Source organism: Sarcophilus harrisii, chromosome 3, assembly GCF_902635505.1.
Source record: "Sarcophilus harrisii chromosome 3, mSarHar1.11, whole genome shotgun sequence".
Classification (NCBI taxonomy): domain Eukaryota; kingdom Metazoa; phylum Chordata; class Mammalia; order Dasyuromorphia; family Dasyuridae; genus Sarcophilus; species Sarcophilus harrisii.
The window spans coordinates 261,192,303-261,219,060 of record NC_045428.1 but is presented as its reverse complement, the minus strand read 5'-3'; the positions used below and the strand labels follow the sequence as shown (position 1 = coordinate 261,219,060).

At 34.5% G+C, this 26,758-nt stretch overlaps 1 protein-coding gene across 16 annotated transcripts in view; it reads right to left on the bottom strand.

The window, feature by feature from the left end:
* The window catches only part of DMD (dystrophin), a 2,285,006-nt gene that overhangs the window by 117,622 nt on the left and 2,140,626 nt on the right, over positions 1-26,758 (bottom strand). For 12 of the 16 annotated variants that reach the window (XM_031963631.1, XM_031963630.1, XM_031963635.1 and 9 more), the window contains one exon: positions 17,430-17,491. In XM_031963631.1, the coding sequence (XP_031819491.1) occupies positions 17,430-17,491 (62 nt within the window). Of the gene's footprint in view, positions 1-17,429; positions 17,492-23,968; positions 24,197-26,758 lie in introns of those variants that run through there. The other 4 variants (XM_031963643.1, XM_031963645.1, XM_031963642.1 and 1 more) reach the window with 4 other exon arrangements.

Sequence of the window (26,758 nt, the reverse complement as noted above, 5' to 3'; positions counted from 1 at the left end):
CAATCTATCATCTGCCTTTACCATTTATGTTCATTTTTTATGAGAGCTACCAAGAGGAAATCTCTGAACTATATGAAGTTATTCATTACAAATTCACTTGGTTCTCTATTAACCTGTCCCAACTGTGACAAGCTTTTATCTCTCTTTCTTTCCTCTTTCTTAGAGTTCCTCTCCTACAATCCATGATCACTAAAACTACTGACATAAAACCCATTATCTTCTCTGAAAATTGAGAATCTCAAGGAAGAACTACTTTCATTATGTAACAGAAATCTTGAAGAGGATTTCCGAGCATTTTCAAGGGATTTAGAGTTTGATGGCAATAGGCCTTTATTATGTCCAATTTCAACCTGAAAATATAATGGTTTTTCCTTTCCTTTACTATAGGTATATTGCTTGCACTACTCTTTAATCATGATTCAAATTGCTTTTTTATGGAATTAAGAAATAAAGAAAAACATTTTTCTGAGATAATTAGCAAGAATTAGAAAAGGAGGAAAGATATTAGAATTAAAGAGGAAGTATATAAAAGTACTCTAGATATAATTGAGTTTATACCCCCTAAAAGGAAATTGAACCACTTTCCTGAAAAGGAAGAAAGGAGGTTGTAGGTCTGTTTTCCTAGTGAGAATCCAGTTATCTAGGACAAATGGAAATAAAAACACTTTTTTGAGTATGAGTGGCTCAGGAGAAGCAGCATAAACTAAGGTGTTAAGAATGATGAAATTAGGTAGCATTTTTATAAATGATTTGAAGTTTATATAGTGCTTTATGTAATTTATCTCATTTGATTCTCACAATAACTCTGGGAAGTAAGTACTATTATTATCCCTATTTTGTCAAAAAAGAACACCAAGACTGAGAAGTCAAGTAAGTAATTTGTCTAGGATCCCACAGCTATTAAATTTCTGAGGTAGGATCTGAATCTGGGTCTAAATCCATATCCAAAATTCTATTCATTTCATCATTTAGCTGCCTGCCTGTATAAGTAGTATGTTTTCATTCCAAGTATTCTGAATCAGGGAATAGCTATATTCAATTTTCAAGTATACAGATGATGATCCATCTGGCACATATGAATCTCTTGTATATAAATCTATATACTTAAATAGAACAATTTGAACATATGTGTACATGAGTTCAATATACAATATATCAACACTCATCTCTCCAGTCATTTTCTTATTTATGAATGCTCATAGCATGCAGCTCAATGTTATATCCATGCAGATGTAAAAATAAATATTTGTTTTTGTGATAAATATTGAAATAATAAACTTGTTATAAAGTTCTGATTCCTTGATCTACTGCTTAAATATGGAGGATAAAGTGAAATAAAATTAAGAATAGAGGTCTTAGCTTCCCTCTGTTGATGGGAAAGATATCAATATTCAATAACTTTTAGGATTAAAAAAGTTGAAATGTGAATTTAGATTATTTTTATAATTTCTTTTTTTTGGTGGGCAGGAAAAAGGGAAAGGAGGAGAACCAGATCTGTCATTTTTTTGGTATAAGGAATTCCCAGAACATCTCCCTCCACTAATGAAAATTCCCATTTGCTCTACATTTCAAGTTTTAGAAACATGCCTAGGACATTAGTAATCGAACTTTTTTGATTACACACTCATATCAATAAATAAAAAATTTTGAGTAAGCACCCCCAAATATGAAGTTATTTATTTATATGTTATATACACATACCACTATATTTATGTCCATTATAAAACTTGCAGCAAAAGAGGAGAAATTAAAAAGGTTGAAATAAATTTGGAATAACATTTGATTCCAGACTGAAAAAAATTGTTGGAATTACTGAGTTGGGGAGTGACAGATTTTTTCTTAAGGAAAGTAACTTCAGTGGCTATCTAGGATTAATTGGAGTAGAATAAGACTTTAGGCAAGAGGACCATTGAGAAAACTGCTCAACCAAAACTGCAATAGACTAGGCAAAAAAAAATGAGGTTTTGAGTTAGGGTGGATGTGATAAGCCCTATCTCATATAGGGCTATATGATGAGATAGAAAGGACTAGATATAAAAGATATTGTACATGATAGAAATAATAAGATTTGGCAACTGATTAGATGTGGGATGAGGGAGGAGAAGGATTCAAGTATAAAACAATGGTTGTAAACCTGGAGACTTGTAAGAATGATGGCGTTCTTTAGAGAAATTGGCAATTTCAAAAGAGATATAAGTTTGGGATAAAAGGGAATGAGCTGAGTTTGGAGAATGATTAGTTTAATAAGATGCTTATAGGAAATAAAATTTAAAATGTCTCCTAGGCATTTGGTAATAGAGGACTGTAATTTACAAATAGTTTAGAATTAAGAATTAGATGTACAGATCTGAGTGTCATTTGCATAGAGAGAACTACACATGGAAGTTGAAGTCACCAAGTGAGAGTATCAAAAAAAGAATAGTCACAAAGTCTCAGCACATACCCAAATTTAGAGGGGGCAAAGAGAAGTATGATGTGGAGGATGGATCATCAAAGAAGATTAAAAAGAAACCATCAAACTGGTTGGAAGGAACCAAGAGACAGCAATATCTTGGCAACCCTCAAAGAAGGGAGAAGCCTCCAGGAGGAAAGAGTAGTGTTAACAAGATCTAATGTTGCAGAGAAGTCAAGCTTGATGAGGATTGAGAAAAGGCCACCAGATTTGGCAATTAAAAGATAATTGATAAACTTAGAGGAGAGCAATGTAAGTTGAGTGAGAAGTAAAAGGAAATGAGGAGAAGGCTGAATATCTGGGAGCCTAGAGTTGTGATGGTACATGATTGGAAAGAGGAAAGGTTTGAGTATGACGACAAATATAATGTAAATGAAACCCATTCATCCTGAGTTATTCAATGTTTTCCAACAAAAACAAAAAATTTATTTTGGGTAAGTTTATTTATTACCTGGCAATAACCTCCAGCAACCATGAAAGAAGTAATTGTGAAGGTGGATATGGGAGGAGATTCTGTCCATGCAACTGTTGTGGGTACTTATTCATGGTTAAGTTATAACCAGTCTCTGGGTTAGTGGTGAGAGAGAGCAGATTGAGGAAGTAGTAAGCCAAAGTTATATCTGTGCTGGAGAAAGTTTTATGTTTTGCCAACGGGGAGAAACTAGGTGATATAGCAGATACCTCACTAGCCTCAGAATCAGGAAGACCCAAGTTCAAATTTTGCCACAGACATTTAGAAGACATGTGATCCTGGGCAAGTTATTTAATCCTATTTTCCTCAATTCTTCATCTGTAAAATGAGCTGGAGAAGAATATAGTAAATCATTCTAGTAGCTTTGCCAAGAAAACCCCAAATGAAATCACAAGAGAATCAGACACTACTCAAACAACCCAATAACAACCACAACAACAAAGGGGAGAAGGTTATAATGCATTCTATTTTCCTATTCTACAATTAGACTCCCTGGGTTCAAACAACAGCTTCCTTGAGCCTAGATTCCATAGTCCCTACTTTGGGGTAGACCACCGGGCTAGGATACTGTAAATTTAGGTGGCTTGACAAGGGTCATAAATCCCATATTTATGTATTAGAGAAGATGCTCCAACCCATTAGCTGTGACTGAAGGCAAATCTCTAACCTCACTATAAAAATAAATGATGCTAAATTAAAGAAGCCAATTAGAAATTTGACAGAATAAAAGTATCTACTTAAATCACTTCTGGCTACCTATAGTTTCATAAGGAAAACAGATTAAGGTTTTGATTTCATTGATTTGGGGGTTAAGAAGAAACATGATCATTGAGTTCTTAAATATGAATGTTTGATTAAGATGAGCAAAATTATGTTTTTTTAAAGTCTGAGGATATGACAAAAGTAATACTCTGATTTTCAGGTGAAACATGGAGCCATGCAGAAAAACTACACACAAACTACCCACACCATATTCTGCCTGACATCTTCAAAAGATGAAATTTCTGACAAAAAGGAATGCCTTATCTCCATCAGGCATACCAATTTTCTGGACAGGAGTCCTACTGAAGATGTTAGCTAACTGCCCAATACAGACTTTCCGGAAAAGACCAATAATTTAGCAGCTGTGGTGGCTGTTAGAAGAGTAGTAAATGACTGAGAGTTTTTATTTTATAATAGTGACCTCTGAAACAGACTGAGCTGCCTATCTATAATGAGGAGTAATGTCTTGGGGGAGGTTATGAAACACACAAAAATCTCATTGTGGAATCGTGATAACCGGTAAGAAATCATTCTTATTTATCATATCAAAAACATGTGAGGTTCTTGAGGTGCTAATAAAGTAGTTATTTCTTTGCATGATTTAAAACTAATACCTTTTCTGAAAGGCTTTGTAAGGAACAATTATTGGGCAATAAGGATGGGTCATATCTACTTCTTGATGAATCACTCTTTATATACATACTTTTCAAGTTTAATAAGCATTAAATGAATAAATGTTAGATGTAAATAAACTTGTAAGTTGAAAAACAAAGCAAGTACAAAGACTTTAAGAAGGGGATCAGTCCATACAGATCCTTGCCTGTAATAAGTACTAAAGAAATTCATGTTGATCAACAATAATGTTAAAGGTGACTAATATTTATATAGTGCTTTTTAAGTGTTGGGAACTGTGCTAAGCGCTTTATAATTATAATCTCATTGGATCCTCACAACAATCCAAGGGAGTAAGTGTTTTATTATTATCCCCATTTTACAAGGGGAAAACTGAGAGTAATTTGCCCAGCATCATGCAGCCAATACGTATCTGAGGGTAGATCTGAACTCAGATCCTCTTGACTCCTACACCCAGTACTCTATCCACTTTAGCTGCCCAATTTTAATTCAAATCTACTTAGCCTCAAAACTCCCAATATAACCACAGAATGCATTTTGGGTAATCTTCTGTATTGTACTTTACTATACTGTTGTGTACATTACATTTGTACTATATTGTTGTACATTAACATTGGAAATACCCGCCATCCACCTTGTGTACATTTTGAGCCTACCATCTACCTTGTATATATTGATTTAATACGCTGTCTCCTTTTTAGAATGTAAACTTCTTTAGGATAGCGACTATGGCTTTTGCCTCTATCTCCAGCCCATAGCCCTGTGCTTTAAACATAATACAAGCTAAATAGAAATTTGTTGTTGTAAACTCAGCAACTTGTGAAGCAAGGGTTAATTTTCCTTTCCAAACAAGCTTTGTTCCCAGATTTGGGGACTTTTTTTCTTAGCTTAACATTCAACTACTCCTGAAATACTCCAACGCACAGTTGTTTGCCATTCATGGGAAGTGAGTAAATGATGCCATTTTGTCAAAATAAGAAGCACTGGAAGAAAATGTTCTTTTTACATAGCAGCAGATCAACAGAATGAAATGGGAGAACAAGGCTTCTTCCCTTCAATGTGCCAGGTTAAACACCTCTAACTTTTTCTTTCAATTTAAAGTTCTAGGAGATAAGAGAACCATTTAACATTTGTAAAACCTTTTGTGGCTTTTCAATCAAAAGGGATCAGTTAGTCCGTGATTTAAAAGAATTTTCTACCTACCATCTCAGAGCTTCTATCATGTAAAAATAGCAGACTCTTAATGTATGACCATTAAAGTTGATTTTTCAAAGTAAGCTTCCAATTAGGTTAGAATGAAGGAGTAATTGTTTTTGATGAGGTGCCAAAATATATTTTTCATTCCTCTGCTTTTTTTCCCTCTGCAATTTTCGGTGAGTTTATAAATTATCAGTTTAAGCCATCACTTCTTTTCTAATAAGTCTCAACTTCACTAGTTCTCCCACTTCCAAATGCCTTCAAATCATTTCCGTTTGCTTGACAATCATCAAAAGAAATTTAACAGGCTGAAACCATAAACTCAATATCTTCTCTTCTAAAACAACAGTTTCATCAATTAAGGCATTTCTTAAGTGGCTTTTTATCCATCACTTAAAGATTGGAAACCATATTTGCCCCACTTGTTCCTAGATTACACTCCACCCAAATGAGCCTGCTTTATTTTTCTGTCCTAATTCCATATCTTTGCCCACTCATTCCCATGTCTAATTTCTCTCTACTTCCTTTTTTTGCCCTTTCAGAACCAATGGCTCCTTCAAAACCCAACTCAAATACCCTCTCATTCATTAAGTGTTGACTGTCTCCATCCCTCTCAAAGTTGTTCCTCTACTTGCTGCTTTTGTAACATGTTACTCATTTATTTCTTGTGCATTTATTTGGTTTAATGCTTAGTACAATAATAAATCTTATTAAATATTTGATTCTGTTTTATATTTAATTGCATGCATGGTGCATATGAACAGGTTTCAACGCAGAACAATGAAATTTGAAGAGGATTATAATTAGAGGATGACACTGAAGAAATTCATAATGAGGGTAAAAGATTATCTGGCCAAGAGCCAAGAAAGAAATGTCATATAGATTTTTGGGGAGCTGGGAGGTTGAGTGAAGAGAGGGTGGTATTGTTTTTTAAGACCAGCTTTAGTGGATAGAGAGATGAATTTTGAACCTGGAAGTCTTTGGTTAAATTCCTGCCTCAATAACTTATTAGATATAATGACTTTGTACATATCAAATTTTCTTATCTAACAAGTAAGTATATTAGCTTTAAATAAAATATGCTCTTTAATTCACATCCTAGTCTCAATTATATCTTTGAGAATATATTTATTTTCTTATTTTTAAGTTTCAAGTTTATTTTGCCAACCAAACTTTGAGCTGGAGATGGGTACAAGAAGAGTAAAAAATTGTTTCCATCCATTTCTTCTGTAACTTTACCAGGTTGCCTGATAAAGTCACAATGTTTGCTTCCATACTACTATGTTTTATGTGATTTTAGGAGTGGCGGGGAAATAATAAATAGAAAATTCATAGCTCAGCCATATTTTATTTAACTTAAGCTCTTTGTACAGCATAAAATTCAACAAATAAATACATTTTGAGGTGTTCTGGTTACTTTGTATATTTTTCTCAAGGTAATATGAGGTTTAGACCCTATACTAATATTTATGCTCAAAAAATTCCTTCACCCTATCAAAATTGCTCTGGTAAGCAGCAGTATGGAAACATAAAAATAAGTATAAAGGTATCTGCTTTCCAAAAACTTAAAATTTAATAACTAAAGTTAAAAAATTCAAGTTATATATTCTCATACTTTTGCTATCATATTAATTGCATTAGTTCCAATTTACCCAGGATATGGAAGATCCTTTTTGTTGTACTGCCATTAATTTTTAAAGTGATAAAACACTGAAAGGTTTACATTTCAATAATTCATACACCTAAGATAATAAATATCTATTCATTATTTCAGTTCTTTAGAGTCATGGTTGTACAACTATATATGTTAAGGAAGGTTTTGTTAAACTAATTTTCAAAAATGAGAGTTCTGTTTGAATTCTCTTGCCAGAGAGATTACTTTTCCTTGAAAATTTAAACACAGATTTGTATGCTTAAAATGAAAAATATTTTAATGTCTGGATAAGAGTAGATTCAAATTTTTAGATGCCCTTTCTCCATCTGGAAAAATCTCCTTTTGCAGACCTAGCTACTTAAAATTATACATATCCAGTATTTTGCTCACAGCTGCAGGTATAACCTTAATGTTCCCCTTATTTAAATCAGGCAAACTGTAATTTGGCAGCTCTTTAAATTGTAAGCTTGTGCAGATCTTAAAGACATTCTTTTTTGGAAATTAGTTTGTGTACCTTTGGGGAGAAGAGATTAAGAAATCTTTACTTGTTTGAAAATTAACATAATTTTTTTTTACTTCACTGAAATATCCTTTTATTAAAAAAAACAGAAAAATTTAATTTATTGTACTTTTTCGAATTGAGGAAGATCCATTACAGATCAGTTCACTGAAAGTGTTTCTAAGGGCAATCAAATTTAAATGCAATACAATGTTCAATTTTGAGCACAGAGTATTAAATGATGAAACACATCATTTTCTCTCTTCAGTAGGAAAATGGGAAATTATGGATGTAGAATGTCCCATATACTAGAAGACATTGCTGATTAGTTGTGTTTATTGTCTGTTCAAGAAAGGAGGTAGGATATTGGAAAATGACATCATATTGGAAAAAAAGACATTGATTATACAAACAAGCATAAATACATGTGTGTGCATGCATGCACATGCATACATCAGTGTGATATAATATAATAAAAGTTCAATTTCTGCCTCTGACGTAACCTGGCTATGGGACTTTGGCAAATTAGTGCCACAGGCAACAACTATTTTAATTGCATAATAATTGCTAATCTGAATTGGAAGAAGAATTTCCCATTACCAGTGAAATCACAAATTGGACCTACAAAACAAGTAAAGAAATTAAAAACAAGTGATTTGTGGAGTGTTTGCTCTTTAAAAATACAAAAGCAGGACAAAAAGTTAAGGAAAACTCTTGAAATCCACTTCCTATCCTCTGCCAAAATGACTATATGACTTTGAATATAACCTCTTAATCTCTTTTTTTTTTTATTATAGTTTTTTTATTTTCAAAACATATGCATGGGTAGTTTTTCAACACTGACCCTTGCAAAACCTTCTGTTAAAACTTTTCCCCTCCTATCCCCTCCTACCCCCTTCCCCTAGATGGCAGGTAGTTCAATATATATCTTAACTTCTCTTTAAACTTATCTTCCCACCTTCCCCAAACAGGGCATAAAAATATCACATATATCTCTCCTTATTAAATAGTGTGTGGCTTTTTTTCTTTTCTTGCAATTTCATCATCCAACTAGGGACAGCAGAAGATAATCATGGGCAATCCCACTAGGAACAAGGAGAAATCAACAGAAGCTAGAACAGAATTATTCCAGAAGTCACCATGCCTTATAGGGAAAAATAAGCCTAAAGCCAAGGTACCAGGTACCAACAATCACTGGTACCAAAGTGAATTCTCAGGAGACTCTCCAAGTCAAATTTATGCTTTTCTCTGCTACTATAAATCTCTACTCTTAAAGTTCATAATTAGTTGTGGTAGCTTATATAGTACTAGCTTTTTTCCCAAGATAAGTTCAAATAAACCTCCAAGATAATAAGTGTTTTAGGAATAAGCCTTTAATGCAAAAAGAATTCATAAAGTGTTACCTCAGAGCATTACAGAATCTAATCACAAAATATAATCAAGCAAGAATGTATAATGTAATGTAAGAGCCTTTTTTTTTTTAAACAAGAAAATGAACAAACATTAACAAGGGATGGAAGTTCTGCACATATTTTTTTCATGGGGGCAAGTTGAACTAAGGGAATTTAAAGTGTGCATGTTGCAGCTGTAATTGCTTGTTTGTGAAGCTATTCATCTGGAGGAAAGGGAGAGCTTGGGGAGGGAGGACAATTGTATATACTCACTTACTAGAAATGCTAAAGAGTTATACATCCTATTACTGCACATGTAAAAGATAAAACATGCCCTCTCTTGAGTCTTTATTTCAATACTCAGAAGCACTTTCCTGGCAAAAGGCTATAGGCAAAGTGCCATCAATTTATAGGCCAATGGATTTTTTTTTTCCTTTGCTTAATCTTTCGAAGAATTTCTGAAAAAAATTCACAAGTCACATTTTAAATAGTAGAAAGTTGTGACATTATACCTGAATGGTCTATCTGATAACTTAAAACAAAAGTGCCCACTCTTCAAATTATTGGCTTTGCAGCTTATTATGCAGAAATAAAATGTTGCTAGACCCTCTGAATAACTAGTGCACAGGAGATAGATCACAGAATCAGTGAAGAAAAAAACAGGCAGTAAAGAGTAATAAATCAAGAAGGCTTAAGAGAGAGTAAAGAAATCATAACAAGCAGGATAGTACTGCTACATTTTCATTTAAAAGTTACAGATTAGGGGCAGCTAGATGGTACAGTGAATAGAGCACCAGCCCTGAAATCAGGAGGACCTGAGTTCAAATCTGAACTCAGACACTTAACACTTGCTAGCTATCACTTAACACTTAGGCCTAACATTGCCTAACACTTAGGCAAGTCACTTAATCCCAAATGCCTCAGGAAAAAAAAAAAGCTACATATTAGATATGGCTTGGGCAAGTCAGACTTTGACACCATTCCCACTCCCAATACATTCACTTCTACCATCAACCTTATTCCTCTACACAGCTCTCTTCTCTATTTCCATCCCCAATTCTTACAACAGAGCCTGGCACATACATATAAGGGCTAATATATGACTGTTGCCATCACATTACTCATATATTTTCATGATCATATTGGTACTCGTTAATATTTCAAATTCCTATTTCCATATGGCTATGAAACAAAAGGAGCAAACACTATTTATGATACCAAATATGGCATTTAAGAATTATTTTAAGTGCTTTTTAAACTACATATATTATAGTAGTTTTTTAAAGTGCTTACAGCAATCATAAGAAACTTTAGAATATATAGGTCTACATATGAGAAAATGACAAGATTACTAAGTAGTACTTTGCATAATCAATATTGCATTCATATTTCATGATAAATTCCAGAGATCACAGCTATCAGTAAAAATAACACTTACTGAATCAAAATAATGTGTACTTTGGAGCCTTAAAGAGCTTTTGGTTTTTAAAACCACCAAGATAACTGATTAGAACAGCACTCTTTACATTCCACTAGTAAAAATGCTAAATGAAAAGTATTTCAATCTGGGAATTCAGCTCATGAATCAGACATAATGCTACTTCTCTGTTAAGAAATCCCAACAGAATAATCCTGAGGTAGTGCAAAATCACAGACTTGGATGAGGAAGGAAATTTGGAGGTCATCTAGTTCTTTCTTTTTAAAGATGAAAAAACTGATGTCCGTATAGGAGTAGTGGACATAGACTATAATTCTAAGAGGCCCCAGAGAGATTGGGTGCTTTGGTCATCCTTTATTCCTACTTCAAAGAGCTCCTTTGCTCTAAAGTCAAGCAAAATAAACCTAATTCTTTTAGATATGCTGATGTTATGGGTTCTTGGCTAAATCTGTCAAACAGCCCTCAATTTTCACTTGTCTGTTCTAAGCATTCCAAGTTCCTTCAACTGATCCTCATATGCTATGATCTTGAGTCTTTACACAGTCTTGGTTGCCTTCTGTTGAATGCTCTGTAACTTACCAATGTCCTTCCCCAAATGTGGGGCTGTCCACAGCCTTAGACAAGCAATATGACTAAAGATAAAGACACATTGGGACTATCTCAGTTCTCTAATGAGAGCAGCAGTATGGCTCAACATGCAACTGTGGATGAAGAACTAGACTTAGGATCAGGAAAACCTAGGACAGTATTTTATTTCCATCACTTATTAGCTATGTGTCTACTAAGTCTTCCTAAGCCTTATTTATCTCAGATATAAAATAAAGATAAAAATATCTATATTACTTAACTCACAGACTTGTGTAGTTCAAAAGAGATGTTGGACAAGTGTTTTGTAAACTTTAAAGCTCTAAGTAGTAACAATCACAGGTGTTTGCAATTATTAGTCATTATCATTTTGTTATTAATGTAGTCTAAGAGTCATTAATCTTTAAGTATTTATTAAGTACTCTCAAAGAAACCGTAAAAGAGGAAAAAAGATCCACATGTGCAAAAATGTTTGTAGCAGCTCTTTCTGTAGTGACAAAGAATTGGAAAATGAACAGATGCTCATAAACTAGGCAATAGCTGAATAATTTATGGTATGTGAAAGTAATGGAAATATTGTTGTTCTATAAAAACAGGCTGACTTTAGAAAAGCCTGGAAAGATTTACATGAACTGATGCTGAGTGAAATAAACAGAACCAGGAAAACATTGTACACAACAAGATTGTGTAACATTCAACTATGATAATCTTGGCTTTTTTCAGCAATTCAATGATACAGGGCAATTTCAATAAACTTTGGATGGAAAACACTGTCTGTATTCAGAGAGAAAACTATGGGGACTGAATTAAATCTCAACATTCTATTTTCATCTTTTTTTCTTCTGTCTTTTCCCCTCAGTTTTTATTTCCCTTTTGTTTTGATTTTTCAATCCCAACATGACTCATGAGAATATGTAAAAAACAAATATACACATATAACCTAAAAATACACATATACATATATACACATACGCGTGTGTGTGTATGCATAAAAGTAGTTATTAAGTACTTTTGTGCCCAACAGTGTGCTGGGTTGTTGGGATTCAAGGATAAAAATGCTTTCATTGATTTTACATGGATTTTACACATTAAATACACAAAATATACACATAATGAATATAAGGAGCCTAGCAGAAAGCTAATCCTAACAGAAACATCACAAACCTCCACAAAGGAAGAAAGGGGCTTCAAGTCATCAGGAGGCAGGAGCTTTGTGTCCCTTTGGCCACATGTGAGCTCCATGTTTAAGCTTGTTTTCACCACAGATCCTATATGTAATTATGAAAATGTGTCCAAAAAATTTTTTTTTGGGGGGGCAATATTTTTACAGCTGTTTTTCATTAAACAATCTTGGTAAATATCTGTTTCTAAACAATAAATACAGAATTATGTGAGCAGGGAGCAGGAGTGGGGTGTGATGGGGAGATTGGTAAATGAAGAAAGGCTTCACATAGATGGTTACATTTGAGGTATTCGGGATTCTTAAGAGATAAAAGTAAGAAAAGAGTATGTTTCAGGCATTACAAAAAAAAAACAGTGTGAAGACAGAAAGAGATGTAATGTTACATAAGAGGGATGGAAATAAGACCTTTTTGGCTGAACTGCAGAAAACATAAAGGAGAGCAATACTGCTGGAAAGGCAGGTTGGAGAGGAGAGGTGATGAACTTTTAAAGGATAAACTGAGGAGTCTGTAATTGGTGCCCAAGTAATGAGGGAAGCACCAGGGTTCACTGAGTAAGTCATTAACACTGGTCAGACCTGTGCTTTAGTAATATAATGGGCAGCTGTGTGATGGAGCTGATCAAAATGGTTTGGCTGCCACATCACACTGTTGCTCTTGTAATCCACTTAAATCCCCAGGCCTTTTTCAGGTAAATTACATTCTAACCTATCTCCTCCACCTGTATTTGTGAGATTGACTTTGTGAGCCAGGTGTAAGACTAAATTTATACCAATATAATTTTATTTTATTAGATTCACTAAGTCATCCAGTCAAATATTAAACACAAACTGTGTGGCAAGCACAGTGCTAAGTCCCAGGGATACAAAGAAAGGAAAAAGACAGCTCCTGTCCTTGAAGAGCTCACAATCCAATGAGGGAAGTGACACAACCAACTATGTACAAACTAGCTCTAATACAAGACAAATAGGAAATAATCAACAGAAGAAAGACACTAATAGCCAATGATTTAAACTAATGAAATATTTTTGGACCCTAATACTATCATCATCCAATATGTTATCTACCCCTTCTTGTTCTTAACAACCTACAAGTTTGAAAACATATCATTTATGCTTTAAGCCAAGTCATTGATTAATAATATTAAACAGAATCCTTGCACTAGAGATCTTCCAAAATGAGATTCTTTTGATACAACCATTTGACTAGTTCCAAATCCACATCTTTCCCCCTTAGCCACAAGATGAGCATGACAGTTTCTTTAGCTTTGCTAAAATCCAGGTAAGCCACTGATAGCATTCACCTGGTCTATGCAGATTGGTAATCATATTAAAAAAAAAAAGTAAATGAGATTAGTTTGCCATGATCTTTTCTTGATGAGCTCAAGATGGCAGTTTGTGATCAGTGCTTCCTTTTCTAGATGTTTACTAACATTCCTAATGATATGTCCTAGGATTTTTGCCTAGAATATAAATCAAACTCATCGGTCTATAGTTTATAGACTCCATCTCCTTTCTTTTTTAAAAAAATTCAAGATATTTATTTCTACTGTTAATAGCATCTCTTTCAATTCTCAGAATAATACAGTGATCACTGACAGTGACTTAGCAATTATATCAACCAATTCTTCCAATAACTCAGAATATATTTCATTTGGGTCTGGAAATCTTAACACATATAGCTACATTGCTCCTTCACTTTCTCCCAATTATCCTGGGTTTCAAACAACAATTAGCTATTTTTATTTTGACTTCCAACCCAAATATTCTTCTTTCTTGTTTAATTGTGTTGTTACACTACACCTATGGTTTTCTCCCAATGAATAAACTCCTTCTATCAATGTAGATAGGCAACTAACTACAAGTTACAGTCTGTTTGGGGCACTAGCAAATTAAATGATTTGCCCAAAGTAAATGACTCAAGAGTGTATCAGAATGCCCAAAGTGAATGGACAAATTATTTAACTTGAAATTGGGTGTCTTGTTCCTATAACCAGCTCTTTATATACTATGCCACAGTGCCTCACCAAAAATTATCCAGGAAAAATCAGAAGCAAAATCGGAATTAAGTAGTTCTGCTTTTTCATTATCATCCATTATCATATCATTCATCACAAGCACAGACTCTATCCTCATTGGTCCTCCTATTTTCCCAAAATCTTTCTGATTTTATCATGCATTATTAGCTGTAGTTCATTCTTTACTTCAGTCAATTTAGTGATCTTTTCATTAACTTGGAACCACTTATAATTCCAAGACTTTCAAGAATTATACTTTGTAACAATGACCTAGTGGTTCTATCATTGTGTAGTATGTGAAAATCTGTTTTTCAATGAGGTTATAATTTTTTAAAACTATCTAATATACATATACTTTAGAAAGTACATTTATTCCCTTTAAGGTAGCTACATATTTAATTGCTACTAGTTAACTTTTCCTAATGTTATTTGGAACTTTTCATTAAAAGAATATTTTTACTTAAATATCTTATTCAGTGTGAATATTACCTCCATTAACATTATCCAATATGCTTATGGGATTCTCCAGATACAGTTATGTTGGTTATCTAAAAAAGGGCATGCAAATCATCCATAGACTTAAACTCAAAGCCTTTCTAGCTTAATAAAAAGTGCCAAAACTCATCCTTTGTAGGGAAAATCTGCAAGAACCCCAAGTTACCTTCAAAAAGGACTCAAGATGGTTGAGTAGTGGAAAAAATGCTGCACTGGGACCCAGGAATTTGATCAAATATTGCATTAGATACTTACTAGCTGTGTAACCCTAATTAAGTCACATATAGACTCACCTACCTCAGTTTCGTCATCTATAAAATGGAGATAATAATATAGCACTTGCTTATAGACTGTTGTGATAATCAAATGAGATATTTGCAAAAGTTTCAAAAACCTTAAATCACTCTATAAATGTTATCTATTGGTATTGTTATTGTTATTTTTATATTATTATTACCATATAAGAGTAGGAATTCAATGGAAATTATAAAAAGTAAAGTGATCTCATTTTCTTCTTTGATTTTCATCATTAAGTTCACTAAGGAGATAAACACTTAACTAAGACAATATAAATTTAACTTCTCTGTAAAATGAGAAAATTAACCTAGATGCTCTCTAAGGTCCATAAAGCTTTAACATTCTATGAATCTAGAATAGGAGTCTTAACCTTTTTTTTTTTTTTTAACAAGATGGAACCTTTTAGTAATCTGTTGATGGATTTCTTATCAGAATATTTTAAAATGTATAAAATATATAAGATTACAAAGTAAACCAAACATACTGAGATACAGTTGTCATAATATTCAAAAATAAGTTCCCCTTTTCAAGAACCACTGGTCCGGGAGGATAAAGTTGTGTCAGAGACTGCCTACAAAGTAGAATCAATGTGGTAATAGAACAAATGCTGAATTTAAAAATCAAAAGACCTAGGTTAGTGACCTGATTTTGATGCCCTCACAGGTGTAATTCCTATTACCAAGAAGGGTAAGGCTGGTGGATCTCTTAAGCTCAAATTCTGAGTTTCAGTGGGCTAAGCCAATTGGTATTATTATGGTAAAAGGAGATGAGGGAAACCAATTGCCTAAGGAGTAAAAAACTGTCCCAGTTGGAATTAAGTAAGCAAAAACCTGGGTCATCTGTAGCCCCTCTACTTCTAGCCTAGGCAAAAAAGGAAAACATAATCTTAAAAAAAAATCACACTGTACAAAGGCTGACAAGTATAGTTTTAAAAGCATTGAACTTAGATACAGATGCTCCCTTGGTTCAGAGCCTACCTCCCAAATGAACAAGCTATAAAACCAGAAATAAATAACTCAACTTCAGTTTGTTCATCTATAAAACGGTACTAATACTACCTCCACCAAAGGGGTATTATGAGGATGAAATGACAATGAATGCCCATTACTTTGCAAATCTTAAACTAATCTATAAATGGCAGTTAATATCATCATCATTCTCATCAGTACTAATATAGGGAGGAGAAGAAAGAATTAGGGATGTTTAGTGTAGAGAAGAAAACTTATTGGGAGTGATATTTGTCTTCAAGTATTTGAAATAGTTGTCTTCTTTTTGGGCCTAGAAGCAGAACTACCATCAACTTAGGTGCTAAAACATAGAATCCTTTGGTAATACAATACATGAATATGTATTCTACATAATTCCATATAAACATATTCCAATAAGGGAACAAGCAAAAATTTAGAAAAGTACAATTTTAATACCCAATCTTATCCATGAATAAATTATATGAAAAATATATTTCTCTTATTTTTTCCCTTTCTTTGTTTGAAGTCAATCAAGGTTAAGTGACTTGCCCAGAGTCACAGTTAATATGTTTCTGAGACTAGATTTGAACTCAGATCCTCCTGACTTCAGGGCTGGTGCTCTAATTCACTGTGTAGCCTAGTTGCACTTTATATTATCTCTTTATAATATGCAACTTGTTAAGAAATTCCAAGAAATTTGTCATTGCAGAAAAAGAATATTCTGCAGAGTTTCTAGGGTTTAAAATCTGTCAGGTGTCATGACGCTTTGAAATTTTAATTTGTCTACAAAAATAGTAGCAACTCACATTTACATAGCACTTTTAAGGTTTATACAGTAGATTGCCCTCAGAGTAATACTGGTAAGGTAGGTCATGTGAGTATTTGTTGTTCTTTAATGAATAAACTGAGACTCACACATGTTAGTTGATTTGCTCATGGTGACATAACTAGTATTTGGAGAACCAGGATTTGAACCTAGCTCTCCTGGGCGCAAATTACTTTTGGGTTTGGTTTTCAAATGCTCAGAATTCATTAAGTACAACTTTGTGACTCTTTTAAAAAATTCAATCAGTTAATGTTTCCAAGGCCTTCTAGACATAAAACAGCAGCTCCTTAAACAGCATGTACTGGCATGGACTTAATGTTGCTGAATGGCAGATTTTAAAAATAAATTATTCACATAATTTTGAAGGAAAAACAAAGAAGTATATTAGACATGTATTGGAATGCTTTTTAATTGTAAGCCATGTATGTCTTACATGTCATACATAGCTTACTTCATTCAGATTTAATTACTAGATGGTCAGTACAAGGGTTACCAAGTCAAAACTGGTAGCTTTAAAATTAATTTGTTTTTTTAATCCCTAGAAATGTAAAGATTTTCTTACCTAGAGACTGGTAGAGCTCAGTCATTTTGGGATGATCCCAGCAGGTTGTTTGGGTCTCATGGCTAAAACACAAAAAAACATGAAGGAAACATTTTAGAAAGCATAACTGCAATTGATAAAAGAAAAGAAGAAAAAATATTTTCTGATTTGGAACCATCTGTTATTTTTCCCTCAAAGAATTTTCATATATGTGTATAATTTGATGAAAAGTGTTTACTCTAGGAGCAGAAGTAAATAGAAGTGTATTTTAACCCCAAAGGAAGAAGCATTGCTAATTTAAAAGGATACTGTTTTCCAAACAATGTAGCTATAACTTTTTGTGCCCCTTCACCCATAGCAAAACAATATGTAAGCTCTTAATTCTGAAAAACAAAACTGTTTATTGTATATACACAATGGTTGAACTTCAGAGGTACTCACCAACTGACTGGAGTATCAACCTACTTTTTAAACTTATAAGGACAACAGACAATCAATTACTGCTTAAAATTTTCAGTAATAGGGCTAACAGTCTAATATTTAAATCTTTTCTCATTATGCATCCTGGAAGCCTACTTTTTCTTTTCTCTTTCCTCTAAATATCCATTTGTGTATTTTACTTGGACTTCAGTTGCATTTTAGCTAAAAGCCTTGAAAATTCTAAGGTCCTACCTCCTCCTTTCTCTTCTTCTGAACCTGTCTTTATAACTCAGTTTTTCATTACCATACTTTTCCCTTGCATCCTTGAAAATGAATGGTGAATTCACAGCTCTCTTCCATTCCTGGAACTCTAGCTAACTTTGGTTGTGGGCTATCATTTTCTGCCTTTGAAAAGAACAAAACTCCATTGTTTCTGAATTCTATTATATGTATAAATCAGGGACAGCTATCTACATATATTTTTTTCTCAGATTAAACCATTTATACAAAACCTCAAAGAATCATATTTCTAGTTTCCTAGAAGCACATGATAGAAAATTATAAAAAATGATAGAAAATGTAGCATAAAGGCATCCTTGTGTATACAATCCATGCAGGATCCCACCCCCAACAGCCTTTTTTTTTTTTTTTTTTTTTTTTTGAGCGCCTGAAATCTGGGCATTTATATGAGACATGTCCAAGCAGAGTATATGAGGCCTACTCAGAGAGAAAGAGAAGACTAATGATAGTTACATAGCTTTGAAATTACCTTTACCTAAAAGAACGTTTCTTCTTTGTGGACTTTTGGCTAACATAATATTGAATGCAGGCTTAGCTGATTATCCCACAGCCAATCTCTTCCACAGGAGACATAAGTAACAAGCTAATTACATATGATACCTACAAGGCCTTTTAGCAAATGAGAAAATGTATGGCAAAGTCATTTAAAGTTTAATACAAGTATAAGATGTTGAGGCAGAAAAATATAGCAGAAAAATTTTGAAGATCTGGATTTGGGCCCTAGATCCCCCTACTTGCTAGTGTTTCTAAGTAGAAGAGTCCAGGAACCTCCCACCTGTAGGATCATGGGCAAGTCACAACATTTCCAAGCTTCAGTTTCCTCATCTATAAAATGGAGACAATAATTCTTTCAATGCCTGTCTCAAGGGGATGTAAATCATGAAAAACCAAAATGCACAAAATAAACATGAGTTTTTGTGATTATTTAAATAAAACGGCACATCTTTAGTAAGGTTATATAAATATATAAATTCTTCTAAAAATATTGAGCTGATCAAATCTGAGCAGCTTTAAAAACTTCATGCAAATCAAATCAATCTCAGGCTTTTGATTTCTTATTTGTAAAATAAAAGGACTGAATAAGATGCTCTAAAAAGTCCCTTCCAGCTCTGTAATTCTCTAATTCTGTAAGTGCTCCCATGAGATGCTTTTACTGGAAATTGTAGTCTTCTGGTTTCTTTTATCCACTAGTCAAGAAGAGCACCAAATTGATTTGGGCCCGGTACCCTACCAAGCAGCTTAGTCTCTACAGAAACTTCAAGAAATGTAAGCAGTAATGAATGTTTTTTCTACCTTACACATCTGGGTAGATACTCTTTGGTAAATAACATAAGGAAAGTACCACTTCTCTTAATATAAGGAAAGTATAAAGTAAGTGTAAGTAAGGGGCTACTGCCCCCAAAAAATCACATCTCAAAGACTATAATAGTTTCTAGAGTGAGGGGCTCTGAAGTACAGCACTCTGCTTTTAGAAAGCCTTGTAACCCAGTTACTATGAATACTGGAAAGGTTGACCATCTGTAAAAATAGGGGTGGATTCTGTTAGTACTTTATATGCAGAGCACAAGAAGGCTGCAGCTATTTCACTTCATCGAAAAAGTGATGCCTGTTTCTGAACATTTTTAGCTCAGAAAGTTATCAACAATTCCATAGACAAGTGCAGCTCAAGGAAAGGTTAGATTCCATTGAGACTATACTTCATCTGCTTCTCTGCCATTTCCAAAGGCCATATAATTGTGAGCACTGGGGTTGGTGAAGGAGAGAAGAGCAGGTAAAGAAAAATGTACACCTATGTATCTTTATAGATAGGCACTTAAGAACATTATGTGAAGTAAAATGTCAATTCAGCAATTCAGTGCAATTTCAAGTCCATTTGGGAACACTGTAGCATCTTTAATAGATCTGCAGGGAAATGTTTGCTAGAGTTGATAAAGCTGGAAAACAAATCCTTCAAAAAGCTAATAGTTTATGATAGTCTTAGAAAGAGTCAAAGAAGACTGGAATAGAGTTCCCTAACACCATAGGAATGAAATAGCTGAATTAAGAAAAAACGCAGCAAAACAAATCCCCCAAAGCATCAATCATGTAATAAAAATAGGAACAAATATTCAGAAACTGCCTTTCGAGTGATGTCTACAAATACAATTTTCAGAACTATTACTTAGCTCATCATAGTCCTTCAAGATGTTAACCTTTTCTGCATTCCTTCAAGAGAAATACTTTAGCGATTGAAAAAAAAAGTTATTTTAAGTTTTAAAAATATAATAACAGAGGTTCACTTTAATACTATTTCACTTGAATCTATCAGTTGGTTGAATTTAAATACTCTTTTCTGATAACAGAATGAAAACTGAAGTACACTACCCTTTACAATGAGCAGTTCTCAGTTACCTCTGGCAACTGGGACATAGGATACATTAAAAAAAAAAAAATTCCTCCGGAATCCCCCAATTCAATTTAAACAAATTGCTTAGACCATCCACTTCATCTCCTGTTCCCAACCTTTGATCAGAAATGCAAAATAAAAATGACAACCCCCACCCCCCATATTTTGGTTTTCATTGTTTCAGTTACGAAAAGTACAGGTAAGACATAAAGAAGTGGGCAGTAGAGAAATAACAGACTTTATTCAAAAACTGGCTGGCTATAACTAGCAAGCACATAAGTGAATTGACTTCCTATTTATCCAGCACAAAATAAAGCATTTTTCTGATCAAGTAAATCATTTTATTTTGTAGTGATAGTTTGAGTGATATCTACCTTACTTCCTACTTGTCCCCTCTCCCCTTTATAACCTGCTTGGAATCCAAAAGGCATTGCAGAAGATTTAATCCTAACATAGGACAAGATAAATGTTTTTAGATAGAAAGTGCATTGAATGATGCTGCAGGCTAAATCTGCATTACCCTTATCTTCACTATACCTTTCTGTACATCACAGATTCCAAAGTCCAATATTTCTTAATGTTCACAAGGGTGTCTGCATTATAAAAATGCAGAATCAAGGCAAGTGGCCTGCATAATCTGTCAGAAATACAATGTCACCTTAAGTAAATAGATAACAGAATAATATGCTACATTTGGGGAAGAGAGGGAGGTTTGATTTCGGGCACTGCCTCAGTTCTCCATTTCCAACCTTCACTTATGTTTCTATAGACTGTATAATCGATAAGCAAGAAATAATAAAAATCTATGGATGTTTTAGGACTATTGTATTTTTTAAATTACTTGGAAGTAATCTTTGCTCAGGACTGCGATCCCAAGACTAGAAATGGAACAATATTCCAACATTGGGATAGGAAAATAAAAATCTTAAAACATCCTAAAAACAAATCATAGGACATAAACCTTTTACAATTATTAGTGAGGTTAGTGTTGTGGTACCAAAGTCTCAAAGTTCTCCATGCTTTTGCGAGTTTTCTTCAAATCATCATTCTTTATATTTAATGTATGTTACAAGAAATTTTCTCCTTACGCCTTTATTTAAGCATGCAAAAGGAACCAGATGTGTATGAGAATAGCAAATCATCCAATGTGACAAAAAACTTCAGCGACACCTACTTGCCAATAATTAGAAATTAAAGTATTACTCCACAGTGCACAGCGCTGACCTAATTTCCTACCACACAATTTAGATTCTCTCTCACCTTCTTTAGTTTCAAGTAGTGTACAAGGTTATTATAACAGCTTCAGAGCTACTGTCAGTGCTGGAATAATCCTATTTACTGGAATTGTTCTTTTAGTTTCTTAAAACTAACATTAAACACTTTTTAAAAGTAACAAATTTTTGTTACTGTTGTAGGGAAATGGCGGTTGCCTAATTAAAATAAGATTTCTCTGCCACCACTCATACTGCACTGAAAATATTTCGAACAGTTGCCTTTTTATATCTTTCTGCTACTTCCCAGGGAGAAAACTAATCACTATGCAGTGATATAAAAAGGTAGCATTCTCTAGTGGTTTGCAGAGGATTAGAGTTTTTCTTCATATATAAAACCTAGAGCCCATTGATCCACATACAAAAATGATTTCCCTTTAATCTGGGGATCAGACTGCTTTTGAAAGAAAACTTAGTTTTTGCATGCTTTATTGGCTCTGCCTAAGTGTTACTGGAATTCTAAGGAGCAAGGGGAAAAACATATTGAAAAGTTTGTGCTAAACGCTGATAGAGGGAAGAGTGGTAGAATGTCAAATTAAGCATCATTTATCCCCTAGATGCCTATTTATTTCTCCTTCTCCAGGATCTTCAGCATTTATTTTATTTTGTATCCTCAGTCGTGGACAAAGCCGAGTGCTCCGTGGTTAAAGCTCTAACCCTTCCAGCTGTTCTTCCTCCACGGATCTATTTGCTTTTCAAAGCTTATCCCCTCTACTTTGGCCAAAGCAATTTCACTGCAGGGTCTTGTCGAATCCAAGATCAAACAATGATGACTGCAACCAATTCCACGGTGATAAAGGGTCAAAGACCTTTCATAAAACTGTTTCTTTTCTACTCCCGTGCTTCTCGAGAGAACTTAGGGCTTTATGGTTAGCTAAAAGTTTAGCTTTAGGTTTTGAAACAAAGGTACTTCCACGTGAAAGAGACAAGGATGAAAAGAAAGGGACAGAGACGGGCAGGTGAGTAAGGAAGTGATTGTAGATTTTAGAGGATGGTGAAAGGCTCTAAAAACCATTAGGAGGGATTCCTACCTCTGAAATCAGCTGTTTCAAACGCTTTTCTAAAAGCACACTTCAAATGTAAACATGGCTCCTATGGACCAGTAAACACCTTTAAGCATTCCTTTCACACAACTTATTAATATTTAACCATGTTAGCACTTAAGGCATTCAAAGATAATCTCAATGAAATATTTTTATTTCCACGAGTCAATAAGCACTTGGCTCCAAACTTAACTATAAACTTTAGTACCATCAGTCAGCTAGGAAGTTCAACGTGGGAATCGGGGTGGGGGGGTGAGTGAGTGGTGGGAGTGAAGACAAGGGGGAGGCGGACGAGTGATCTCACACACAACCCCAAAGGAAAAAGAAAAGAAAAGGAAAAACCCTTCCATCCTATCTCTGGCACGTCCTTGACTTCCTGGCTTCGCTTCAGGGTTTTTAACTGTTTTTATTTAATTCACATCTGCAAGTCTTACGTGTCCCAACGAGACAATTACAGCGAAACTAACCCACAGAAGAGAAAATGCACGAGCATGAAATGTCATTTGGAATCCCTCCGAAGAAATCAGGCAGAAAGTTGACCTTTTAGCACTTGGAATACAATGGAAAGTAGCCCCGCTTCCCCACTCCGTAAGGTCTTTAAATGAAGGATTTAATTACAGTGTTCGTTACTAACACACACTGGCAGCTTCAAAGCTCCCTAGCCCTCCTCGGAAAGGGGGGAAAAAAAGAAAAAGGAGAAACGCTTCCTTCCAATCGCTCAAACGCCCGCGCCGGGGAAGCGCTGCCACTTCTTGGCACTGCACGAACCCTGGCTTTCCATTTCGGAACCCCGCCCCGCCACCCCCGAACCCTCCGTAGCGCTCCCTAAAACCGGAGGGTGGGAGACAGGTTCCCCGGGGAGAGCCGAGCTTCTCTCCCACCGGAGCCGGAGCAAAGGGTTAGCTCCCGGCTCCCCGTGGCCAAAGCGAGCACCTGCAGCGGTGACCGGGAGACAACAGCTGGAAGGAGGCAAGCCCGGTTACAGAAGCGGTTCCTCGCCGCGCCCCCCACCTCCATCCACAAAAGCCTTCCCCAACTTTCAGTCACCTCTAAACACCCCGGGTTCCCCCGCGCCCGAGCAGAGCCACAAGTGCAAAGATTTCAGCGAGAGAAAACATCTTAGGTCTGCAATCCACTTACCCTTTGAGTTGTTCCCTCATCGCTGCAAGAGATCAGCGATCGGGAAGGGAGGGCGGGGGAAGGTAGAAGCGAGAGAGAAAACGAGAGAAAGGGAGAAAGAGAAAGAAAGAGAGGAAGGAGGGAGATTCCTAGACTCAGCCCGGCTCACGGAAACTCGAGCACCACCAAAGCAGAGAATAGGACTGCGGTGAAACTAACGTTACTGGGCTAAGGGCATTAGGGGGAGGGAAAGCTGCAGGCTAGACAGGGTGGAGCTAACAGCTTCTGCTCCTCCCCCCACCTATTGAACCTGATAACTAAAGAACTCAAAGAAACAAAACAGTTGGAACAAAAAAAAAAAAGGAGATTTAAGGTAGCAGTTGGAACTAAAAAAAAAAAAAAAAAAAAAAAAAAGGAGATTTAAGGTAGAAGCAAAGAACTGTGAAGCAGCTTTAACAGTCTGAAAGCAACCCCTTAAAAACACATCTAAACTACTTGTTGCCTACTGCCTTAATATAATGCATGACCTAGGTGCAAATGACCTCATTCCACACAATTAAGTGTGTGGGTTTGGGTATTTTTTTTTTTTTAAAGAAAGAGGGGAAAAAAACAACACTTCCCCCAACCTTTTAAGATTAAAGTGGAAATGAGATCAGGTTACGGATTATATTGAAATATGAAATCTACCCTGAATTTTTTCAGGGCTGGAGCCTGACTGATTTAGAAACATTTTTAGTTTTAAATGAAGCTCTTTGCTTCTAAATGTATATAGATACTCCTAAGGTAGTACCTGATTTGATAAACATCTCTAAGGTTATTTCTTATATTTTTATTTTTGATATTAGAAAATATTAAGTGAGGCTAGGATCACAGAATCAGAAAGTTTGCAGCATGATAAAGACATGTGATTTCATTAATATACCTTTTATCAATTCAGCTGGGTACCTTCTCTACAATTTAGAGACTTAAGAGAGTTTCCTAAATATTTTCTCAGGATGATATAACCACTGTGTACAGTTAGAATACTTGAACCCAGTCTTTTTAGCTTAGACTAGACTTAATTTCCTAAACCACAAGGTCTCTTGCAACCTGGTGCTCTTATTTAGAAACAAACAACACTCTTGAAAAGAATGTCTTAATTTTCTCTTCATAAGCTAATGTAAATGCTTAATTTTTAAAATGCTCTCTAAAAGAGGGTGCTTCTATTTCTACATAGATTTTAGTAGCTTTTCTTTTTTCCCTAAGTCCCTTTTTGGTTTTCTTTCATTTTCACCTTTTTATAGCATTCTAGAGCCCAGTTTTACCTCTCTACCATAAAGGCTCTGAATAAGGCTTTGTTCGTAAAATGAAAGCTACTTTAGTCACATTATGCACTTACAGAATTTACAGATGAGGAATAAGGCTATATAGATAGTAATATGATGATGAAGCAGTAAAACCAGGATTAAAACTGAAATTTTCTGAGTCCACAACCATCACTGTTTCTATAATATGTATATCACATTAGCTTGTCTTGTGTCTGCCCCTGAGCCAACTCTCATGACAATGGAAATGTTTAGGGGAGAAGACAGAGAGACAGCTTGAGGGGGTGAAGTACTTTTAGATACAAAGGTGTATACATTTTGAGTATGCTCTTGGGGAGTTGTTCCCTGAAGAAGCAGCAATGATGAAACACTAATCATTTAGTCTTGCCATCATGGAATGCAGAGCTGAAAGAGCCCTTAGAAATCACTTATTCATTCACCACCTCATTTTACAGATTAGGAAACTGAGACCCAGCAGGAATGATTATGACTGAGATTACAGTCACAGATCTAAAATTTTAATACAGGTTTTATCTGATTTCAATACTCTTCCATTATACCACACCAGTTTTCATCAATTAGTCAGTACCTGTAATCTATCAAGAAAATATATTTCAGTATGCTAAAGAATAATAATTTGCAAATATTTGAAGTTGGGGTACTTGGTCTTTATACCTGTAGTGTGATATGACATCTTTTCATTTTTATCTTATCTCAAAGATCATCTTAAAATTAAGGAAGTCTGGTATTTCCATGAGAATTAAATTGTTTAAGTTCATGTTCTAAATTCCCATCTACAAGACTATTAAAGATTATACCTTAACTGGCAAAAAAATTCAAAGATGAAAAATAACAAGGAAACATTCTTCAAGCTTTTGAAATTTGACAGATGGCTATCCTTAAAATAAGTCGTTAGAATTTTTTTTAAACTGTGGATATATACACAAAAACCTTATCCTTCCTTACATGAGAATACATATTGAAGATTTAGGGTTTCATTTTTTTTTTTTTTTTGGTTTTTGTTTTTTAGTGAGCACTCAAAGTATCAGTAAAACAATTATGTGTCTCAGTATATATATTTTCTTCCTTTCAATATGAATCATTGTTTTTTGCTTTGGGTATGAAGAAAAATAATTTAGGTAATATGATTGCTATGTCTTCATCTCACATATATACTTGTAACTTGCTTTCATCTAATATATACATAAATATATAACAGTAGTATTATTACATCACATTTTTAGACTATGTTCCATAATAGCATGTATGATGTTAATAGAAGTTCCATGACAAAATGTCAGTGTTAGGCAGGTTTATCCTATAAAATAGAGTATTATTAAATATTTATAAAATACTAATAACACAAAACATTTTTAGTAGGAAAATTTTCATAATTTAATTCTATTATGCTATAGTATTTCCAAATTTCTCCTTATCTCAGGGTATTTCATACCTTGCCCCTTTATCTCTTGGACCAACAATTATGGGTTTCATATATTTCAAGATG